At 40.1% G+C, this 20668-nt stretch overlaps 3 protein-coding genes across 15 annotated transcripts in view; 1 reads left to right on the top strand and 2 right to left on the bottom strand.

The window, feature by feature from the left end:
• Window positions 1-590: 590 nt before the first annotated feature.
• On the bottom strand, window positions 591-7144 carry LOC110494163 (inositol polyphosphate 1-phosphatase). Its single transcript, XM_021568960.3, has 6 exons — window positions 6811-7144; window positions 5298-5515; window positions 5068-5128; window positions 4665-4871; window positions 4271-4439; window positions 591-1309 (listed from the first exon to the last, which is right to left on the bottom strand). Exons 2-6 carry the CDS (start codon window positions 5499-5501, stop codon window positions 781-783), a joined length of 1170 nt encoding a protein of 389 aa, XP_021424635.1. The 5' UTR covers window positions 5502-5515; window positions 6811-7144; the 3' UTR covers window positions 591-780.
• LOC110494165 (protein S100-B) lies at window positions 7017-12774 on the top strand. Of its 2 annotated transcripts, none has more exons than XM_021568967.3 (4): window positions 7017-7157; window positions 11055-11198; window positions 11950-12115; window positions 12464-12774. In XM_021568967.3, the coding sequence occupies exons 2-3, from the start codon at window positions 11070-11072 to the stop codon at window positions 12097-12099; spliced, it is 279 nt and encodes a 92-aa protein (XP_021424642.1). In that variant the 5' UTR covers window positions 7017-7157; window positions 11055-11069; the 3' UTR covers window positions 12100-12115; window positions 12464-12774. The 2 variants fall into 2 exon arrangements, with proteins under 2 accessions (XP_021424642.1, XP_021424640.2); XM_021568965.3 differs by lacking the exon at window positions 7017-7157 and adding an exon at window positions 9509-9630.
• The window catches only part of LOC110494162 (acyl-coenzyme A thioesterase 1), a 19272-nt gene continuing 10816 nt past the window's right edge, over window positions 12213-20668 (bottom strand). For 2 of the 12 annotated variants that reach the window (XM_021568958.3, XM_090205560.1), the window contains exons 3-13: window positions 19659-19780; window positions 16559-16765; window positions 16320-16419; window positions 15762-15982; window positions 15429-15604; window positions 15191-15307; window positions 14802-14887; window positions 14540-14633; window positions 14154-14234; window positions 12920-13055; window positions 12213-12552 (exon numbers count right to left, since the gene is read on the bottom strand). In XM_021568958.3, the coding sequence (XP_021424633.2) occupies window positions 12440-12552; window positions 12920-13055; window positions 14154-14234; window positions 14540-14633; window positions 14802-14887; window positions 15191-15307; window positions 15429-15604; window positions 15762-15982; window positions 16320-16419; window positions 16559-16765; window positions 19659-19761 (1434 nt within the window). In that variant the 5' untranslated portion in view covers window positions 19762-19780 and the 3' untranslated portion in view covers window positions 12213-12439. Of the gene's footprint in view, window positions 12553-12919; window positions 13056-14153; window positions 14235-14444; window positions 14634-14801; window positions 14888-15190; window positions 15308-15428; window positions 15605-15761; window positions 15983-16319; window positions 16420-16558; window positions 16766-19658; window positions 19781-19870; window positions 20100-20668 lie in introns of those variants that run through there. The other 10 variants (XM_090205565.1, XM_090205564.1, XM_021568959.3 and 7 more) reach the window with 9 other exon arrangements.

Genomic DNA, 20668 nt, shown 5'->3' with positions numbered 1-20668 from the left:
ACTTCATGTCTTTTTCCTCCTCTGACCTGACTTATCCGAAGTCATACAGCTAGCGCTATGGAAACAGTGTAGAACACACCTCTCTTCCATAAAAGGCCTTTTCTGGGCCGCTGCAGATTCCCAGAAGCCAGCTTATTTGAGTTTTCTCCGCTATCACCTCACACACCATTAGTGCTTCTGTCAAAAGGGAGACACTGGGATATTTACTAAATGCCTCCCTGTCCCACTACTTCACAACTTCAACTGGGTCACCAAGAGATTCTCTGGTAGGTCCAGCAGAAATCCTTAACAAATTAAAAGGGTTATTACCATTAGCCATATTTTAGTATGACAGACAAAAAGCATGTTTTGTCTGTGCAGTGTGTGCTACTGTTTCATGAACCATGCCTGTTCCCATTCTTACCTGTATCTTTCAATTCTGATTATCTTGCTTTGGGATAAATGGGATACTTAAACAGCACTCCGGTCTTCCCTGAAGTTTGATTTGCCACCAACACACTTCTTGACAATGAGAGAACCAGTAACTGTAAAGATACCTTCCATTTAGGTATATCTTAATCTTTTACAAAACACCTTTAAAACATACCAACTACTGTAGTTAGTTTAATAACATGTTTATATTCCTTCATATATTTACATTTGCAAATATATAGCTGTTAAAAATAACTTGGACAGCATAGTTGATAGAAAAACACCACTGACCCTCCAAAAATAGAATATTAAGCAGCACAACCTTATAAGCAATGATACTTGTGCCCACCATCATCAGCTACTCTTCCTTTAAAACTTGCCCTTCAGTTCCCCAATAACCCTATGGAGAATTTGACAGTTGAGATAGGCCACCAGGCCTCCCTGGTTGGCCCAGTGGTCTGCCCCAGTGCTCTCTGTGTGGGGTTGGTGGTAGGTCAGTTCCCCTTGGTCCTGGTGCCCCCCCTGACAGTGGCTGGAGCCAGAGGAGTGGAGGCACTCTTTAAGGTCCACCATCCCCCCACCCAGTGCACGGAGCAGGGCATGGGGGCCACAGGAGTCCCACTTGAAGGTGCTGCCCTCTGAGAGGACGTAGACGTCAGCCAGGCCCAGGATCACACACAGGATCTTGTATCCGGCCCCCGAGGCGTACATCAGCCTGTCAGGCCCGCACAGAGGGGCCAAGGCCTCTTTCACTGCCTGCTTCTCACTGGAGCTCATCACCACTGAGAGCCCTGGTCCTCCCGCTGCTGTCGTCTTTGCAGGTCTGTCTTTAGGTCTGAGCACTGAGCAGGCTTTGACGCTCCCACACGACACACCCCAGAAATGCTTCCCCTTCCAGCTGCAACAAATATGTACATCACATCAAACAAAGCTGACAAAGGCAGCTTTGTTGGTGAGAACTGAGCATTATTGAGTATGTTATTTCTGTGTCAGACAGGTTTAATTATAATTCAGTAAGTGGATTGAAAATCATAATTGAAAATAAAAACATTCCAATACTTAAATTGGTAACAATTAGTTATTTGAATCAACTGAACTGAAATAGCATTGACCATAACCCAGTGGCCTCATTCATAACAATTGAGTAAATTTCACACTAAATATCTGTGTGCAACATTTCTGAAAAGACTAAGTCAAAACATATTGAGATTTATAAACTTGCCGCATGCCATACTTGCACATATTTCCCATTATAAATCAGACTTGTCGTAAACTATGCGCATCGTGAACAAGCATTATAATTCCGCCTGGAAAAAGCACATCATTTAGCTTTTATGGTGACAATAACCCCCTTATTTTCTGTTTTAATTTGGAACTTTTGAAATTAGGCCACAGCAGTTTCTAAAAGATAGAGCCATGGCAAATTAGATCAACTGTTCTCAGGAGTGTTGCTACATTTCCCCCCCCCAGTGATTTTGCTGTAGCAAAGGAAAGGAGTGACTATTTCTGAAATTAAAAAAACTGACAAATTGTTGTGGAGTTCACAGAACATTTTATTTAACAATGTTTTGCAATTACTTTTCCCCCCAGCCTGAATATGATGCGCTTCCCACGATTTTTCTGAAACATTGTCGATGCCCACTTCAAACATTTGAAATTACAAGGTGAACTGTCAATTCTATTGTTATGTTTTAATTTTAACCGCACTCCGGATCATATGGAGCAAAATATTTGAAATACCTTATTTACTACTGTGAATTAGGTCAGATTAAATGAGAGATGGGACGAATTGTATCCTTATTTACTACTGTGAATTAGGTCAGATTAAATGAGAGATGGGACGAATTGTATCCTTATTTACTACTGTGAATTAGGTCAGATTAAATGAGAGATGGGACGAATTGTATCCTTATTTACTACTGTGAATTAGGTCAGATTAAATGAGAGATGGGACGAATTGTATCCTTATTTACTACTGTGAATTAGGTCAGATTAAATGAGAGATGGGACGAATTGTATCCTTATTTACTACTGTGAATTAGGTCAGATTAAATGAGAGATGGGACGAATTGTATCCTTATTTACTACTGTGAATTAGGTCAGATTAAATGAGAGATGGGACGAATTGTATCCTTATTTACTACTGTGAATTAGGTCAGATTAAATGAGAGATGGGACGAATTGTATCCTTATTTACTACTGTGAATTAGGTCAGATTAAATGAGAGATGGGACGAATTGTATCCTAATTTGTTGAATAGGCTTCTTTGGGAATTTGAAACCATCACAGTCAGAAAAGGTCAGGAATTTATTCTGAAATGATCAGGAAATAGATTCCTATTACTATATATATTTTTAGATTGTAAAAATAAAATAAATAGATCTCCGCTCTTCTCATTAACGACAAATGATTGAATATTGTTATATTTTCCAGTTTTTGGGGTTTTATGAATAAGCTAGTCATCATATCCCCCATTTGCCTGCTTGCAATGCAATACTTTAACCACCAAAAATTGTGTGCTCTCATAGTCTAAAGTTTGCAGGAAATTAAGCACATTCTCACATCAAGTAAATTTTTTATAAATACTTACTTTTGCGTTAAAACTGGCGAATGCAGGTTTTGGGGTATATTTTGTACATACGCAGCGTTTATAAATGATGCCCCTGGTGTCAGAACTGATTGCTGTTCTGGTTCTATAGCAGGGATCTCCAACCTTTTCTAGCATGAGAGTTACTTTAAAAAATGTAACCTGTTGTGAGCTACATTTTTTTTTAATGCTTTCAAATAGGCACATTCTTCTCTACCATGCAACTCATCCCTGGTTACTGTACCTAATAAAATAATGGTTGATAAACACTATTCGGCATGACAGGCCCCATTAAATTAAATTCAGTTCTCTCTGTTTTATTTTTCCTGGTTTGGGATTTTTTTAAAATGTTTTTAGACTCTCAATATTACAATTATTCATAGAGCATCAACGAAAATGGATGTCCATATCAATGCTTACATCACATCAGAACACCCTTTCTGGAAGATTAAAAAGTAACACATTTAGATTTGAGTGTAATTCCTCTTTAATTGCACATCTGGCAAAAGAGGAATGTGTCAATGTAGTAATGTTTCTGCTGCTAGGCCTACTGTCATGGCGGAGTTTCCAAAACAATGGCCACCCAATTGATACAAACAATTATCATTTATAGTTCTGTCAGGTAGGCCGGGCGCATGCTCGCTGACACGGTCGCCAGTTGTACAGTGTTTCCTCCGACACATTGGTGCGGCTGGCTTCAGGGTTAAGCGAGCAGTGTGTCAAGAAGCAGTGCGGCTTGGCAGGGTTGTGTTTCGGAGGACGCATGGCTCTCAACCTTAGCCTCTCCCGAGCTGTACGGGAGTTGCAGCGATGGGACAAGACTAACTACCAATTGGATATCATGAAAAAGGGGTATAAAAAATAATAATAGTTCTGTCAGGTAAGCCTACTTTGCAGTTAACATCTAATTGAGATGATTTTTGGGGAAAGTCTTTCTGTCTACCCACAAAACGGTTATCATTAGCTTTGCTAACTGGCTACATATGGAGTGATTGACAAATGCACATACCATACAGACAGGGCTATATTGCTGGGAATGAATTTGCAGACATTGTGTTACGTTTGGCTTTTTAAGCAAATAGTGGCTAACCAGAGTTGGGATAACGTCAATGTGGCTTTGATTTGATAGTAGCAGAGAGCTTTATGTTTATGACATTGCGATGGAAGGACGCATGTACTTTTAGAATTGATTCGCGAGCTACTCATAGGTGGGCTGCGAGCTACTGGTAACTTGTGATCTACCTGTTGGAGACCCCTGTTCTAGAGTCTCACCCTGTTGGGTCTTTGTGGTTGAAGGGCTGGTTGATGACCCCCATGACGGGTTCCCCAGTAGCGCGGAGGTAAACCCCGATCAGGACCAGGGCACACTGCAGACCTGACGGACAGAGACGCCCCTCCACCGCCGCCTCCTCACGACCTTCAATGTATTGGCTGGTGGCATCTGAACGACAACCAAACCGATAGGAACAACATACATACAATGCATGCTTATAACAGTGTTAAAGGACAAGGAAAAATCTCTCCCATGGCGTAGGTGTAGTAATTACACCATACAATACAAGTGGATCTGCTCAGTGCTAGACATTATCCATAATTTCCATTCATGCATGTCTGCGGAGATACAACAAATCTTGTTTTTAAATAGTGAATCTAGGTCAGGTGTTACCGATGGGGTCAATCCAGATGCCCAGGTCAGAGGGGCTGAGGGGTATGTGGAGGTCGTCTGTCCCCGTGTCAGTGAGTGTGAGCTTAGCGTCCTGGTGGATGGCACGCGCCAGGAGAGTTGCCGCCGTCTGGTCCCCATCCAGCACTGTAGCCAGCAGGGCTGCGGTCTCCTTCTCCGTCCCACACACTGTGACTATCACACTCTCCCCTGGGATGCACGCATGAATGCACACACAGTCAACATGTCATCAACAGGTCTACTGTTATTAAAAAGTACATGTTGCATTGTATTATGTTGTGCTTATACCAATGTTATAACCCTGTTATTAGTCATGTACCTGCATTGTATTAACATATTGTTACATAGTAATACGTTTTACTGAACTGTGGGTGTTATTACTAACCTAGTCCATTCTCAAACTTGTTAGACTCCTCTCCTTGTATGTGGTCAATCATTTCAGGAAACTAAGGTAAAACAGGATAAAACGAGTAGAGGGTTAATTAAGATTGCCAAAAATGTTTGATTATACTAGAGAGGGATATGCCACAAATCCTCCAGAGGCTTGCCTGGAAGTATTTCAAACATGAAACAATCCTCATCATGATAACATGAGAAGTGTTTTGGTTCCTGTACCTGAGCTCCAACATCATGGCGGATCATCTCTTGGATCACAACATCAGCCAGTGTCTTGAAGTCCTGGACAAACTTCTTGTTCTTATCCACTCCAGTCTTCTCCTGGACCAGCAGCTGGAAGAGAGGGGCCTCCTGCCTGCACACGCGGGCCACGTTGGCCGCCTTCTCTGCCACACGCAGCAGCAGCTTCAGCAGATCAGCCATACTTGACACCTGACCTGAAAGATATAGAGAGACAGAGAGAGATGGCCAACACCTTTAATACCTGTGTAGGCTAGCAGGGCCTTAGATAGTACCTTAGATATGGGGTCAGAGATAGTGGTGGTTTGTTTCCCCCAGAAAATGATGCTGTGAGTGGCTGACCTAAGGGGTTACAAAATGTCCTTGTGACCCTCCAGATAAAAGTGACAATGATTAGCCACAGCCTTGTAGGTCATAGCTTCTCTCAATGGGGAAAGGATCTTGAAGATGTCAAAGACAAACTCTGTAGAGGTTGTAAAGAAGCAATTAACTGGGTTACCTGGGGAGGTCTGCTCTGATATTGATAGTTCATGAATGTATGTGGCCTGCCTCTGAGTGCATGCCTAATTATAGCCTCTGTAATAATGAAACTAGGACATCTCTATGTAAGTGAGAGCAAAGAAAAATAATGACCCCCATTCAATAGCCTGTTTTATAAAACCATGCACTCTCTATCCACATACAAATAAGTCCAGTAGCCTAAAACTGATATTTCTGTTTGCTCCTCATTATCAAAGTGAAAAGTATTGGCATTTATGGAATTTGGGCAAGTTGAGTCAGCTGTGTGGTTGCCCCATTGGACAAGCAATATTTTTTTTTTACTGAATACAGCCAAAGTTTTACTCTGGTTGTGGTACTGCAAACACGTAATGTTTTAAGACAAAATATTAACATTAAAATATAATATTGTAATTCTGTAAGAGTTAAACTGATTACAGTCTTGTTCAAATATGACAAGAGTTCATGGTCAAGAATAGGCAACTGACACAGGGGAAACAATATCTTAATGTCACTTAGATACAGAAGTTACTTTTTCGTAGCAGGATAGGAGAGCATGCAGCAGGTTAGGAAAATGTACGTAGCAGGTTAGGAGACTGAAGTTAAGGTTAGGAAAAGGGTTAGGGGAAATGCTTTCCTAACCTGCTATGTAAATAAATCACTTTTTATCGAAGTGGCGTGGAAAGAGTGTGTCCCATTGACACAGAGAACAGTGACGCAGAACAGAAAAGCAAGCACGACCAGGCATATAAATGCTTAATCATTTCAATTCAAATATTGCGGTCAATCCATCCAGAATATAGGCTACTCTATGTGCGCATATTTCACGCCTTTGTAGTTGATTACATTAGTGAAAAAACCTAACCCACTCGCCACTTGAGTAGGCTATTTGAGCAACATGGACCTAGAAATAAAGTTAACGTGTTTATATAAACAAGCTATCAACAGTGAACGCTACCTTATATAAAAACATTGCAATTTATTTGACTCTTACCGGGAAATGTTCCGGCTGATTCGTATTAGGGTATTTTCTCGTCTAACGCCCTTCAATGCTGAGCTGTCACGGTCCAATCTGCTTAATGTTTCCTGTGTCAATGCAGGCTAAGGATGTTTCTGAATGGGTGTAATGCCGTGTGCTAGTCTACAGTCGGCTACAATAAAACAAATAGGCTACGGGCGACAATTCAATCTCGGGATATAATTTCCCTACTCCAGGAACGTAGTTTCCTGTTCTTGTTTGATTACGTCGGTGCGGATGTTTTTGCGTATCGGAAGGGCGGACGGAGGTGATTTTCCACTGAGGTCGCGAAGGCTTTTCCATCGCAGCCGACGTGGGCGGAGGTTAGAATAATGTAGTACTGTATCCTGCCTACTAATGTGTAAAGTCGTATGATCTTGCTGCAATATGTCTACACGTGCTACGTTAGTTTAGCTACAATGTGACAACTTGAACTGCACCAGTTCTAGACCTAGACCCTACGCCCTATTAAGTAGGCCTATGAATTATTTTCAATTAAAAACGATTCTACATCCCTCAATACATTTATCTTTACATAGAAAGGTGAACGGAGAAGACAGCTATGCAACTCAGCATTTAAAGTGTTGAATAAAAGCCTATTCTTCTCCCCATCGGCACATCAATTATATATACTCAATCCAAGGCAGCTGTGACCTAAACAAATCTAATCATATGTGCATTTGTCATTTGATATGAACACAGCAGTAAGAGAATCACAGTAAGTGACGCAATTGAAGAGGAAATGGCTTTAGTGGCGCCCTATTGCCTCTATTACCACCAGAAGCATCCATTATCATACTGCATACATCAATCATTACTGTAGTAAGCCTGCATGGAGAATAGCAAGCTATTCCCTTTACAGTGCAATACTTTTGACCAGGACCTATATGACCAAAGGCCATACAAGTAGTGCACTATAAAGAGAATGGGGTGTTGTTTGGGACATAACCACTGTCTGGCTGACTGATAGGAGCTTTCATGGGACTGATCAATACAGTTTAGCTGTTCAGAGCACTGAGAGAAAAGGCTGAAAAACACAACCACTGGACAATGACTTATTCCCTACAGTGCCTTCAGAAAAACTATTCACATCCCATGACTTCTTCCACATTTTGATTTGTTACAAAGTGGGATTAAAATTGATTTAATTGTAAATAATTGTCAACGATCTACACCCAATACTGTGTAATGTTAAAGTGGAAGAAAAATGATAACAGTTGTAAAGCATTTTTTTGAAAAATGAACACTAATACATACCTTTGGCAGCGATTACAGCTGTGAGCATTTTTAGGTAAGTCTCTAAGAGCTTTCCACACCTGGATTGTGCAACATTTGCTGATTATTCTTTTAAAATTCTTCAAGCTCTGTCAATTTGGTTGTTGATCATTGCTAGACAACAATTTTCATGTCTTGCCATATATTTTCAAGTAGATTTAAGTCAAAACTGAAACTCTGCCACTCATGAACATTCACTGTCTTCTTGGTAAGCAACTCCAGTGTAGATCTGGCCTTGTGTTTTAGGTTATTGTCCTGCTGAAAGGTGAATTAATCTCCCAGTGTCTGGTGGAAAGCAGACTGAACCAGGTTTTCCTCTAGGATTATGCCTATGCTTAGTTCTACCCCATTTATTTTTTTATCCTGAAAAACACCCCTGGCCTTAACGATTACAAGCATACCCATAACATGATGCAGCCACCACTATGCTTGAAAATATGGAGAGTTGTACTCAGTAATGTGTTGTATTGGATTTGCCCCGAGCAAAATACTTTGTATTCAGGACAAAAAGTTAATTGCTTTGCCACATTTGTTGCAGTATTACTTTAGTGCCTTGTTGCAAAACAGGATGCAGGTTTTCAAATATTTATTATTCTGCACAGGCTTCCTCCTTTTCAATCTGTCAATTAGGTTAGTATTGTGGAGTAACTACAATGTTGTTGATCCATCTTCAGTTTTCTCCTATCACAGCCATTAAACTCCATAACTGCTTTAAAGTCACCTCAGCGGTTTCCTTCCTCTCTGGCAACTGAGTTAGGAAGGATGCCTGTATCTTTGTAGTGACTGGGTGTATTGATACACCATCCAAAGTGTAATTAATGATTTCACCATGCTCAAAAGGATATTCAATGTCTTATTTTATTTTTTTAATCTACCAATAGGTCCCCTTCTTTGCGAGGCATTGGACGACTTCTCTGGTCTTTGTGGTTGAATCTGTATTTGAAATTCACTGCTCGACTGAGGGACCTTGCATATAATTGTATGTGTGGGTTACAGAGAAGAAGTAGTCATTCAAAAATAAAGTTAAACATTATTATTGCACACAGAATAAGTCCATACAACTTATTATATGACTTGTTAAGCAAATGTATACTCCTGAACTTATTTAGGCTTGCCATAACAAAGGAGTTGAATACTTATTGACTCAAGACATTTTAGCGTTTCATTTGTAATTAATAAAAAAAAATGTCTAAAAAACATAATTCCACTTTGACATTATGGAGTATTGTGTGTAGGCCTGTGACACAACATCTCAATGTAATCCATTTTAAATTCAGGCAGTAACATAAAAAAAGTGGAAAAAGTCAAGGGCTGTGAATACTTTCTGAAGGAACTGTATATAGTGCCCCACTTTTGACCAGAGCCCTTTGGACCTAGGTCAAAAAAGTGCACTATAAAGGGAATATGATGTCATTTGGGACGCAATCAAGGAGTGTCTCAGGCTTAGAGCATCAATTTGTCGTTAGCCTACAAAGCCTCACAATACAGCGAAAGACGGTTGGGTTCTGTCTTCAAATGCAGGTAATATAATAAAGCAAATAATTGACCAGTAATTATTGCATTTGTGTGGAATTGTTTGTGTAGTTAGTTGAGGAAAATCATTTTGGTGTTGTATTGTCCCACGTCTCAAGTGTCTTTCTGTAGTTATCAATGTATTTTACTTCTTGTCAATCTATGGTCAGTTGATCTGAATGAACTTTTTTTCCCATTTATAAGACGATAAGGCAAACACAATGTAGACCTATTTGAGCATTGAGTTTAGCTAAGGAGCGATGAGCAATATGAAAGCACGTACAATGAAATCATAGCTTATAATACTATACAGTTCTAAATATGCCTCATAAGACTGGCGATGTTACTAATCTTATAGGGAGTGTCTACGAAACTAGTACAAAAAACTTGCCAATTCAAATACTTTCCTATTAATTCCAATTGACTTAAATAATATTGACATATTTGTGTATATGGGTAGCCTACAGTAATTGTATCAACCAAAACTCTGAACATACAAAGTCATTTAAAGGTCCATTGCAGCTATTTTTTTATCTCAATATCAAATCATTTCTGGGTAACAACTAAGTTCCTTACTGTGTTTGTTTTCAATTAAATGGTCAAAGAGAAACAAAAATAGCAAAGAGCAATTCTCAAGCAAGAATTTAGCTAGGACTGTCTGGGAGTGGTCTGAGTCGGGAGTGGAAAACTGAAAACTAGCTGTTATTGGCAAAGAGGTTTGGAACGCTCTTTCGTTTTGGTCTATTAACTAATTTACTGCCTGGTAATATCACCAGGCAGGCCAAAACTCCATCCCACCAAAACAGGTAGAAATTTCAGGCAGTCTTTTCAAACAGCTCTTACACTAAAAGTGCATTGTCATCATTTTCACAATTTCACTCTTTTATTTCAACCTCTTAGTGTTCACTTCAATCACTGTAGGGGGTGGAGACAGGTTAAAGAAGGATTTTTAAGCCTTGAGACAATTGATACATGGATTGTGTATATGTGCCATTTGAGGGTGAATGGGCAAGACAAAAGATGCCTTTGAACGGGTATGGTAGTAGGTGCCAAGCGCACCGGTTTGAGTGTGTCAAGAACTGCAACGCTGCTGGGGTTTTCACGCTCAACAGTTTCCCGTGTGTATCAAGAATGGTCAACCACCCAAAGGATATACAGGCAACTTGACACAACTGCAGGAAGCATTGGAGTCAACATGAGGAATGCTTTCGACACCTTGTAGAGTCCATGCCCTGACGAATTTAGGCTGTTCTGAGAGCAAAAGGGGGTGCAACTCAATATTAGGAAGGTGTTCCTATAAAACACAGAAAAATCACATTTTTGACTGCACTGGGCCTTTTAAACATATATTTGAAAGGTGATTTATGCTTGCTGTGTCTCTTCTGTGCCTGGAATGTTCTATATGTAATTATATGGTTCTGTGTTCCTGACAGAGAACTGAGCAGAACATGTCAGAGCTAGAGAGTGCCATGATCGCCATCATCCATGTGTTCCATAAATACTCAGGCCACAAGTGCAAGCTGAAGAAGGCAGAGCTCAAAGATCTTATCAATAATGAGATGAGTCACTTCATAATTGTGAGGCACTCTCTGTGTGTATCCCAAATGGAACCCTACCCTCTTAGGAAAAAAGGTGCTATCTAGAACCTAAAATAAATCTTTGACTGTCACCATCTAGGTCTAGGATAGCCCTTTGAAGAACCCTTTTTGGTTCCAGGGTATAAATGACCCTTTTGGGTTCCATGTAGAACCATTTCCACTGAGAGTTCTACATGGAACCCAAAAGGGTTCTTTCTAACTGGAACCAAAAAGAGTTCTCATATGGGGACAGCCGAATAACCTTTTTTCTAAGAGTGTATTCCCTATATAGTGCACTACTTTTGACTAGAGCAGTACAGGCCCTGGACAAGTGTAGTGCACTATAATAGGGAATAGGATGCCATTTGGGACAGCCCATATGTCTTTTCTAATGAGTATATTACTACATATGACAACACCCTCTATCATTTCAATTCAGCTGGAGTGTGTCATCATGGTGTTATACCAATGGCCTACATCCAATTAGAAAAATAGGAATTATTTTTTAGCCTTCTTTAGGAATTAAAAAATGATACAATAATGAATTATATTAAACTGCTGATTGTAATGATTGACATGAGTACTATATGATTATTATATGATTACACTTTACTTAAAGCCTGCAGGTGAATGCTTTATTACTTGTTATAAGCATGTATGGGCCCATAGGTTATTGAGTTAAAAATGTCCTAAATTAAGTTTTAATCAGACACAGATTACTCTTCACAGTTGACTGTTCTTGTCTCTTAAGAATATCCAAGAGAAAGAGACTCTGGATGAGCTGTTTGCAGACCTGGACCAGAACGGAGACCTGGAGATCGACTTCCAAGAGTTTATCGCTCTGATCGCCATGATGACATCAGCGTGCCATGATCTCTTCAGCACGGATCACCACCGTTAGTGACACAATGTAAAGGGTAAGACTTCAGCGAGTGTCTGTGTGTGACCAGCAAAACACACATGCATACTGTGTAACCCTCTCACATAAAGATGATGTAATGATGATAAAGCAACTTTGTTTACATTACATTGATTTTATTATGGTATAATAGTTGTGTTTATAAAAATCTAACAAATCAATGACAACAATACATAGACACTTACATAAAAATCTGTATGGTGAAAATAGTGAAAGAAAACATTGAGTCCACTTGAATTTGGACAGTTGGGTGAGTTTTGAGTCTTGCATTGAGGAGTGATGCATATGAGATGGACCATTCTATCCCAAAGTGGTCAAAAGGCTATTTGTCTTCCTTTCCCCTTAGATGGCGTTCCATAAATTCCAGGGTCCTCTTCCAGGCGTCCTCTTGGGCGGCAGCGTGGGGTGCCAGGTGCCCTCCCCAGAGAGTGATCACTATATGGAAAAACAACAGGACAGCATGGAAAATAACCTGAAAATACAAATCATAATGTAGTTCTCTCATTTCTGAGATACTGTATGTTAATTATAATGTCTATTACCATTTTGTCAAATACCCTTATTTGGAAACCCTTTAAATTTGAATACATATGTTAGTGCTTGTAAGTGGATATATAAATCAAGAATAAAGGACTGATAAATGTTCTTCAAGACAAATCTTTCAAAGTATGATTATCATTTTAGGATACAATCATGACTATTTGTAAAAAAAAAAGTATCACTGAAAACAAGGTCATAATTGCATGACAAACTAAATATGAAAGAGAGGTGAAGGTGTGTATGGGAGGAGAGGACCACCCACGTTGCTTGGGTTGTGTGGTCCACATGGAGGCTCGGGCGTTGGGGGTGTAGGGCGGCTCAATCAGGTGACCAGCACCGGGGTATGACAAGCGGGTGAACAGGTGGGATCTACCAGCATCTTTAATCTTCTTCTCAATCTGAAAACCAAGGAAATATCTGTTCATTCAACTGGTCACGGCTTTTGACTTCGACATTGGAAAAGTTATTACTCTCAGCAGCTATGACTAGCACACATTTGTGGCCAAATATATTGGCACCCTTGTACTTTTAAAAAATAATTCCCAATTTCTTCAAAAATAAGTTGAAATTTAAAAAAAAAAAAAAAACATTTGGATGTCACACCTTGTTATTGGATTTTCAACATTGCAGAACCACATTTATTGTTGTAAAGAAAATAAAAACATGGCATGGAGAAGATTATTGGCACCCAGGAGCTAGTGGTTGCTTGGTTGCATAGCCTTTGGCCAAGATAACTGCATGCAAAATAAACCTAAATTCTGGGGGAAGTGTTGAATTGAAACAAAATTAAGAGCGCTTTGGCAATACAAATCAACGCTGTGTTTACTGATGACCAAATGAAGCATTCAATGAGAAGAACACCCTCCCTACAATCAAATATGGGGCAGGTTTGATAATGCTGTGGAGTTGCTTTGCTGCCTCTAGTACTAGACGCCTTGAACGTGCACAAGGCATCATTGAAGGTTGTGTTTCTTCCAGCAGGACAAAGACCCCAAACACACATCAAAAAGCATCCAGGAATGGTTAAGAAGGACTGTTCTACAGAAGAGTCCAGAAAACAGCAGTTGGTGGAGGGCACCCCTCAAATATGGAAGTTTTCTACTCAAAAGTGGCCCCAAATTGTCAGTAGAAAGGTGTACAAAGCTCAATGATGGCTACAAGAAGCATTTGTCTGCAGTTATCTTGGCCAAAGGCTGTGCAACCAAGTACTAGGTCTGGGTTGCTAATAATTAAGCCCATACCATTTGCCTTTATATTCTCAATTAAAATTGCAAACTTAAGTTTACAAAAATAAAAGTGGTTCTGAAATGTTGAAAATACAATAACAATGTAATGGTGACACACTTTAAAACATTTTTTTAAGTTATTTTAGTAGAAATAAGGACTTATTTAAGAAATGTGCAAGGGTACCAATATATTTGGCCATAACTGTATATACTACCATTGTATGCCATATTGTAGTTTAATGGTAAGGCAATCCCATGAAGTAGGCCTACCTCATCTGCGTTCTCAATAGCTGCACAGCTCAAGTCGTCTTCACCCACAATGTACAGTAGGGGGCAGCACAGGTTTTCAACCTGCACAGATAGATGATATCTTTGTAGATGTACAGGTAGTCTTGTGTAGCAATACCTCCAAATCAAGTTATTGTCACGCCTCCTTTCCAATTAGGGAAGCCTTGATGAGGCTAATGTACCGGTAACCCTCTGAATCAAATTCTACATTAATTGCCACAAAAGATGCACAAGTACTCCTCACACCGATTCTCAAAATAAAATATGTTCTGCTTGAATTTTTTATTTTTTATTTTACAATTCTGTGCAGCTGGCTGGAGGGGGTTATTGACCCTATCAATATTTGAGAGGGTCACTCAAGGTCGTACATTTGCTTTGTTCTCAGGTGGAATGTTGTTGGGCGTGGTCACTTCTCTGAAACTGACGTAGCCCTCTTCATCGTAACTCCAGTGCGTCTGATTCCTATAACATAATATAACAGTGGGTGGGATAAGAAAAGAGCAGCATCCCTATTTAAGCAATAACACAATAGATTGAGAATGGCCTAATTTAGTTTCTGTCAAGTCATCTTTTCAGGCATACTCTCATTCTCAAACCTTATTTCTGTTATACGTTTGCATGGTAACTAACCCTTCAAAGCTTTCTGTCATGCCGTCCCTGTCCAAGAATTTGTTGAAACTTCCTATTGGACCATTCACTCCGATCACACACCTGGGCTGAGGGAGAAAAAAATGAGTGAATGGGAATACCAGGTATTTCAAACCAGATGCAGTCCTACAAGGAGACTCATATTACTCATCATACTAATAGGCCTTTCATATTTGAATATAGCCTTTAATCTCTACTTTCTTATTTGCCCAAATGCTGGTCATTCCACCTCAGGCTACATCAGACATAACGGTTTTTGATCACAACACAAGAGGTATAAACATTTCAAATTTCCAAGGCTAATAGTTGTTTGATGACTGGTAAACAATAATTCAGATGACCGCTTCAGGGGGTTGTATGGCCAGACTTACATTGAAATCAATTTGAGTGGCGATTCGCAGAGCCAGGTAGACCCCGAACGAGAGGCCCATGACCCCCATCCTGTCCCCACACACCTGGGGGTGGTCCTGGAGAAACTGTAACGCAGTCTGTCAATGCCCATGGAGAAAACAAGGCGAAAATAAAGTTTTGCTCAGGTGCCAGAATGTTAGGTACATACAGGGGTGAATCACCTTGGTACTTTGAAACATAGCACTACCACCTTATTACCTTGAAGTAGGCATCTCCCACATTGATAGTGTTGAGTGGACCAGGGATGTCTTTATGGCCAAAGTAGGCAAGGGAGAGACTGGCAAAGCCTCGGGAAGCAAACAAGGCTGAGCGGTACTCTATCAGCCCCCCGCCCATACCCCACAGGTCCACCATGGCTGGGAATGGACCTGGACCTATGGAGGCAACAACAGAAAACACCAAATACCCTGAGTATTGGAATAAAGTCTCAGTCATAATACTTTATGTAAAGACACCCTGTAATATATATCGTGCTATAATCAAAGATTCTAAACATGATTTGATATGTACAATTTAACAACAACAAAAAACCTGGGGGTAAGAACAAGGTCCCCACTACTCCGTTCTGCCGGATCTCTGTTCTCCGGACCCCTGGTGCCATGTACCAGCGTTCCACAGTCACTGCAGCCAGCTCCTGTTCCCCTCTCTGTCGCTGCTCCTTGTTGGAACCATGACTGGATGGAACCGGAATGTGACCCTCTAATAAGGACAACTGTACAGAGTACGGAGTCTCAACGTTTTTCTTCCGCAGCCTGTGGGAAAATACGCAGATGAAACTGTCACTGTCATGGGCTTTGCATACAAAACAAAGACTGTATCCAACCCCTCCTGGACCATATATATATATATATATATATATATATATATATATATATATATATATATATATATATATATATATATATATATATATATATATATATATATATATATATATATATATAAACAATTGTATTATTCTTTATTAACTATCCTTTTAAAAAATATATTTTGTGTTGATTGACTTTGTTGATCAAAAGCATGTGTCTCAATCATATTCAATGTGTCCATGGCTTTGCATGATTTGTTAATTATTATCCCTGTTCCCACCTCAGACCCTCTCTCTCTCCAGGTGCAGGCTGCAGGGCCCAAAATAGTCCCATGGGCTCACAGCCCACATAGGAACCCCCTACAGACTCATCTCTGGTCACTGTGAGGAGAAGAGAGTTAGGTGAGGGAGAATGAAGAGAGGGTGAGGTAGTCTGAGAGGAGAGTATGATAGTTCAAATACAACTATTTGCTATCAGATTCCCAGTCCCTGCATACTGTAGCTCGGTCACGTGACTCACAGTTGACAACACCCCTCCCATCTGTGTTGTAGTGAGAAAATGCTTCCCACAGGTCACCGTCCTCGTTATGCATGCGGGCACGCACCGTAATAGGTGAGTGAGGGGGGAGGTGACGTCCCTCTAGGGTAATTGGCTCATCTATGAGGGCGCGGTTGGGCTTGGCTGTCAAAAAGGGAGCTGGTCTACATGTCTTCCATCTCACTTGGCCTAAGAAGCACACCAAAACAACATGGGATCAAACAAGGGATTTTGCACTTCATGTAATTTATTTACAATTTAAAAAGGACAAGATATAAGGAGGTAGACTGTGGCTGCTTCATAGCCCTGGTGAGACACAGGTGTTTCAGTAAATGGAAAATGTGGGAAAGTCAAGGTAAAAAGAAAGATAGTCACAGAGCATCATCTGTATTGACAAGGACAAAAGTTTGGTCAATGTAATGTGCTTTCAGAGCTTCCAGAGGGACATGACGTCTTTTAAAGTGTATGAACGGAGAAAGAAAACTACATCAGTATTTTTTAAACCTTCCTTTTTGGACTTGATGTGTCAATGTACGGCTCATAATACACCATCTGTAATCTTCTCCTGTCGGAGAAAGGCACGCAATACTTAGTGAACGCGCATTTTCAAATTCTATATATTTGAATTCGTAACATATCATGCAAATTGGAGGACATAACACATCATCATGCAAAATGGATGATGGATATCCACAAATTCATACATACATACATTCCTCTACTTATTTGGACAGTGGAGCTAAAACGTTTAATTCGGCTCTATACTCCACCATTTTGGATTTGTGATCAAATGTTTCCTATGAGGAGACAGTACATCTAGTTCCCCCATTTGAAGGTGTTATAAGTATTTGGACAAATGCACTTATAGTGTATTAGAGTAGTGAAAAGTATTTGTAGTATTTGGTCGCATATTGCTAGCACGCGATGCCTACATCAAGCTTGAGACTCTACAAACTTGATGTGTGCATTTGTAGTTTGTTTTGGTTGTGTTTCAGATTATGTTGTGCCCAATGATAAATAATGTATGGTGTCATTTTGGAGTCACTTTTATTGTAAATAAGAATAGAATATACAGTGTTTATGTAACACTTCTAAATGAATGTGGATACTCCCATGATTACGGATAATCCTGTATGAATTGTGAATAATGATGAGTGAGAAAGTTGCGGGTGGTCAAAGATCATACCCCTAAGACATGCTAACCGCTCACCATTACTAATAACAGGGGAGGTTAGCATGTCTTGGGGGTATGATCTTTGACCACCTGTAACTTTCTCACTCATCATTCAGGATTATCTGTAATCGCATGATCAAATTGACAGGTGACTCCTGCTCGCTGGAAAAACTTTGGCTTTCTCGCCCGGGGAAGGCAGCTTGTAAAACAATAAAACTGTTAATAATTTAGTCTACCATGTTTCTAATTTTGAGAATAAAATTTTTATATTAGGATATCATTCCACAAATTGTACAGATTTTTTGTACAGATGTACAAATTTCTGGATCATTTGGAACTTGCCAGAAGATGCCGTCGCTACCATTACGCTTGTTTACACTGAGCTGCACTGAGGTCGGAATGCAATCATGGTTACATTAAGACACCATGGAGCCGACACGAGATATGGGTCGGAAAATCTACCTCAATGCAGGGATGGGATATGCCACTGTACTCCAAATGTTACCTTTATCCACACTGCTCCATCAAGAAGACTGAAATACTGCTAGTTTTCCCATAAAACTGCCCTTTTCGTCCTCATGATAGATACCAGTAGCCACAGCAGCCATAATGGAATGGCGAGTGGTGTTGAACAACAAAGGAGCTGATATGTTGACACTGCCATTCCAAAATGGCAACGGTGGCTACTGCTTGCTAGCATGAGGGCAAAAAGGGCCGTTTTCCGGGAACACTAGCAGTATATAAATCTTCTCAATGGAGCAGTGTGGATAAAGATCAAATTTGAGTTTTCCGACCCATATCTTGCTCCGGCACCAGATCTTAATTTAACTACAATTGCGTTCCAACCTCAGTGCAGCTCAGTGTAAACTAGCATAACGGTAGGGTCGGTATCTTCTGGCAAATTTGGAACGGGCATTCGTTTTCTTCAAGGGGCTGATTGTTGACAGAATTTGACTGAGTTTTCTTGGATTTTGGGCTTTTTAGCCCAAAATGGTAAGGGTTATGGCATTTTTATTGGGTCCTTGCTATCCAGAATCCTTGGGATTTCCCTACCCCATTGAAGTTGAAATTTAAAATGGTAAGGGTTATGGTTACAAGGATTCCAGATAGCGCTACCCTTTTAAAAATGTTTTTTTTATACATGACCCTAAGTGTAATAGTTGTTCAAATACTTTGTGAATTTCACCAGGTTCAGATATTAATATAGCATGTTGATTTGTTACTATGCATGCCTGCATCCTGGGAATAGGGGAACGCATATTTACGTTTTGCCCTGCTGAAATCAGTTTGATGCACTAGGAGAGGTAGGCACGCTTTTTCTGTCGTCTTCATTAATAATGTTGTATATTTAGAATTTACTCATAAGTGTATGGTATTGTTGATGCAATTGTACTTAGGATGATATTAACATTCTGAATTCAACATGTGGTTACTAGCTAGCTAAGGTATTGTATGTGTGAACGATGGCTAGCTTCTCGACTGATCCCAGTCATTTGTATTGTGCGTCTGTTGTAGAAAAGAGGTGACGATTGGCAGAACATATTTGTGCTCTACAAATGTGAGAGAATTCTGATATATTAAAACAACCTGATCTCCGAAGTCCATGTCTTTAGTCTCAATCGATCACACACAACGCAGAGGTGCAGTACAGCACCGGTTACATAAGCATGATGGGATATTTGAATGGCTTAATTAACTCAGGAACCACACCTGTGTGGAAGCACTTGCTTGCAATATACTTTGTATCCGTCATTTACTCAAGTGTTTCCTTTATGTAGGCAGTTACATGTATGTGACGTGTGCACAATGTTTGGAACCCTTTTTGGCTCTTGAGCGCTACTTTCAAAACTTCTGGCTTAAAAGTAAACAAAACCTTTGTAGCATCACTTTAATCTATCACTTTCTTACCAACTGCAGGTTGGACACATCCTATCTTCCTGTCGATCCACCGAAGCACAAACTTGTCTGAGAGACGACATAGCACCGACACACACATGTGTGCTCTAAGCATGCTAGCCAGTCAGTACTCCCTATGTAGAGAAGAACATGTGCAATGATCAAACATACAGATGAGAATATAAAATATTATTAAGTGTTTGTGAGAGTTTTTGTTGTCTTACCCCGAGTAGCCTAGTATTGAAGTAATGTTTCTTTAGCTCACGGTAGTTATTTTTTCTCTGAGACTGAACTTCAACCTCTATCTTGTGCAACTTGCCAACTTCCCAGCCCAATGTCACTGTTTCGGGAGTGAACTTTTTATTAGAGTACCTGGGGCCTCATTTATAACTGTTGCGACCATTTCACACTAAATATCTGCATGCACCATTTCGTAAAAGACTGTGCACATACAAATATATTGAGATTTATATTTGGAGCACACCATACATAGGCATGTTTCCTGTTATAAATCAGCCCCGTCAAATCAAATTTAATTTGTCACATGTGCCGAATACAACGGCACATGTGCCGAATTTCACCTTACCGTGAAATGCTTACTTACAAGCCCTTAAACAACAATGCAGTTAAGAAAATAGAGTGAAGTGAATATCTACTAAATAAACTAAAGTAAAAAAATATAATAAAAAAAGTTATAACAATAATGAGGCTATATACAAGGTGTACCGGTACCGAGTCAATGCGTGGGGGTACAGGTTATTCGAGGTAATTTGTACATGTAGGTAGGGGTAAAGTGACTATGCATAGATAATAAACAGCGAGTAGAGTAGCAGCAGTGTAAAAACAAAGGGGGTTGGTGTTCAATGTAAATAGTCCGGGTGGCCATTTGATTAATTGTTCAGCAGTCTTGTGGCTTGAGGGTAGAAGCTGTTAAGCACCAACCCCTGAAGGGCCCCCGTGTTGAGGATCAGCGTGGCAGATGTGTTGTTGCCTACCCTTAACACCTGGGGGGTGGCCCATCA

The sequence above is a fragment of the Oncorhynchus mykiss genome, chromosome 17, assembly GCF_057628025.1.
Source record: "Oncorhynchus mykiss isolate SJ-2025 chromosome 17, ASM5762802v1, whole genome shotgun sequence".
Taxonomy (NCBI): Eukaryota; Metazoa; Chordata; class Actinopteri; order Salmoniformes; family Salmonidae; genus Oncorhynchus; species Oncorhynchus mykiss.
Note: the sequence above shows the minus strand (reverse complement) of the source record. Positions and strands in the feature narration are given on the sequence as shown.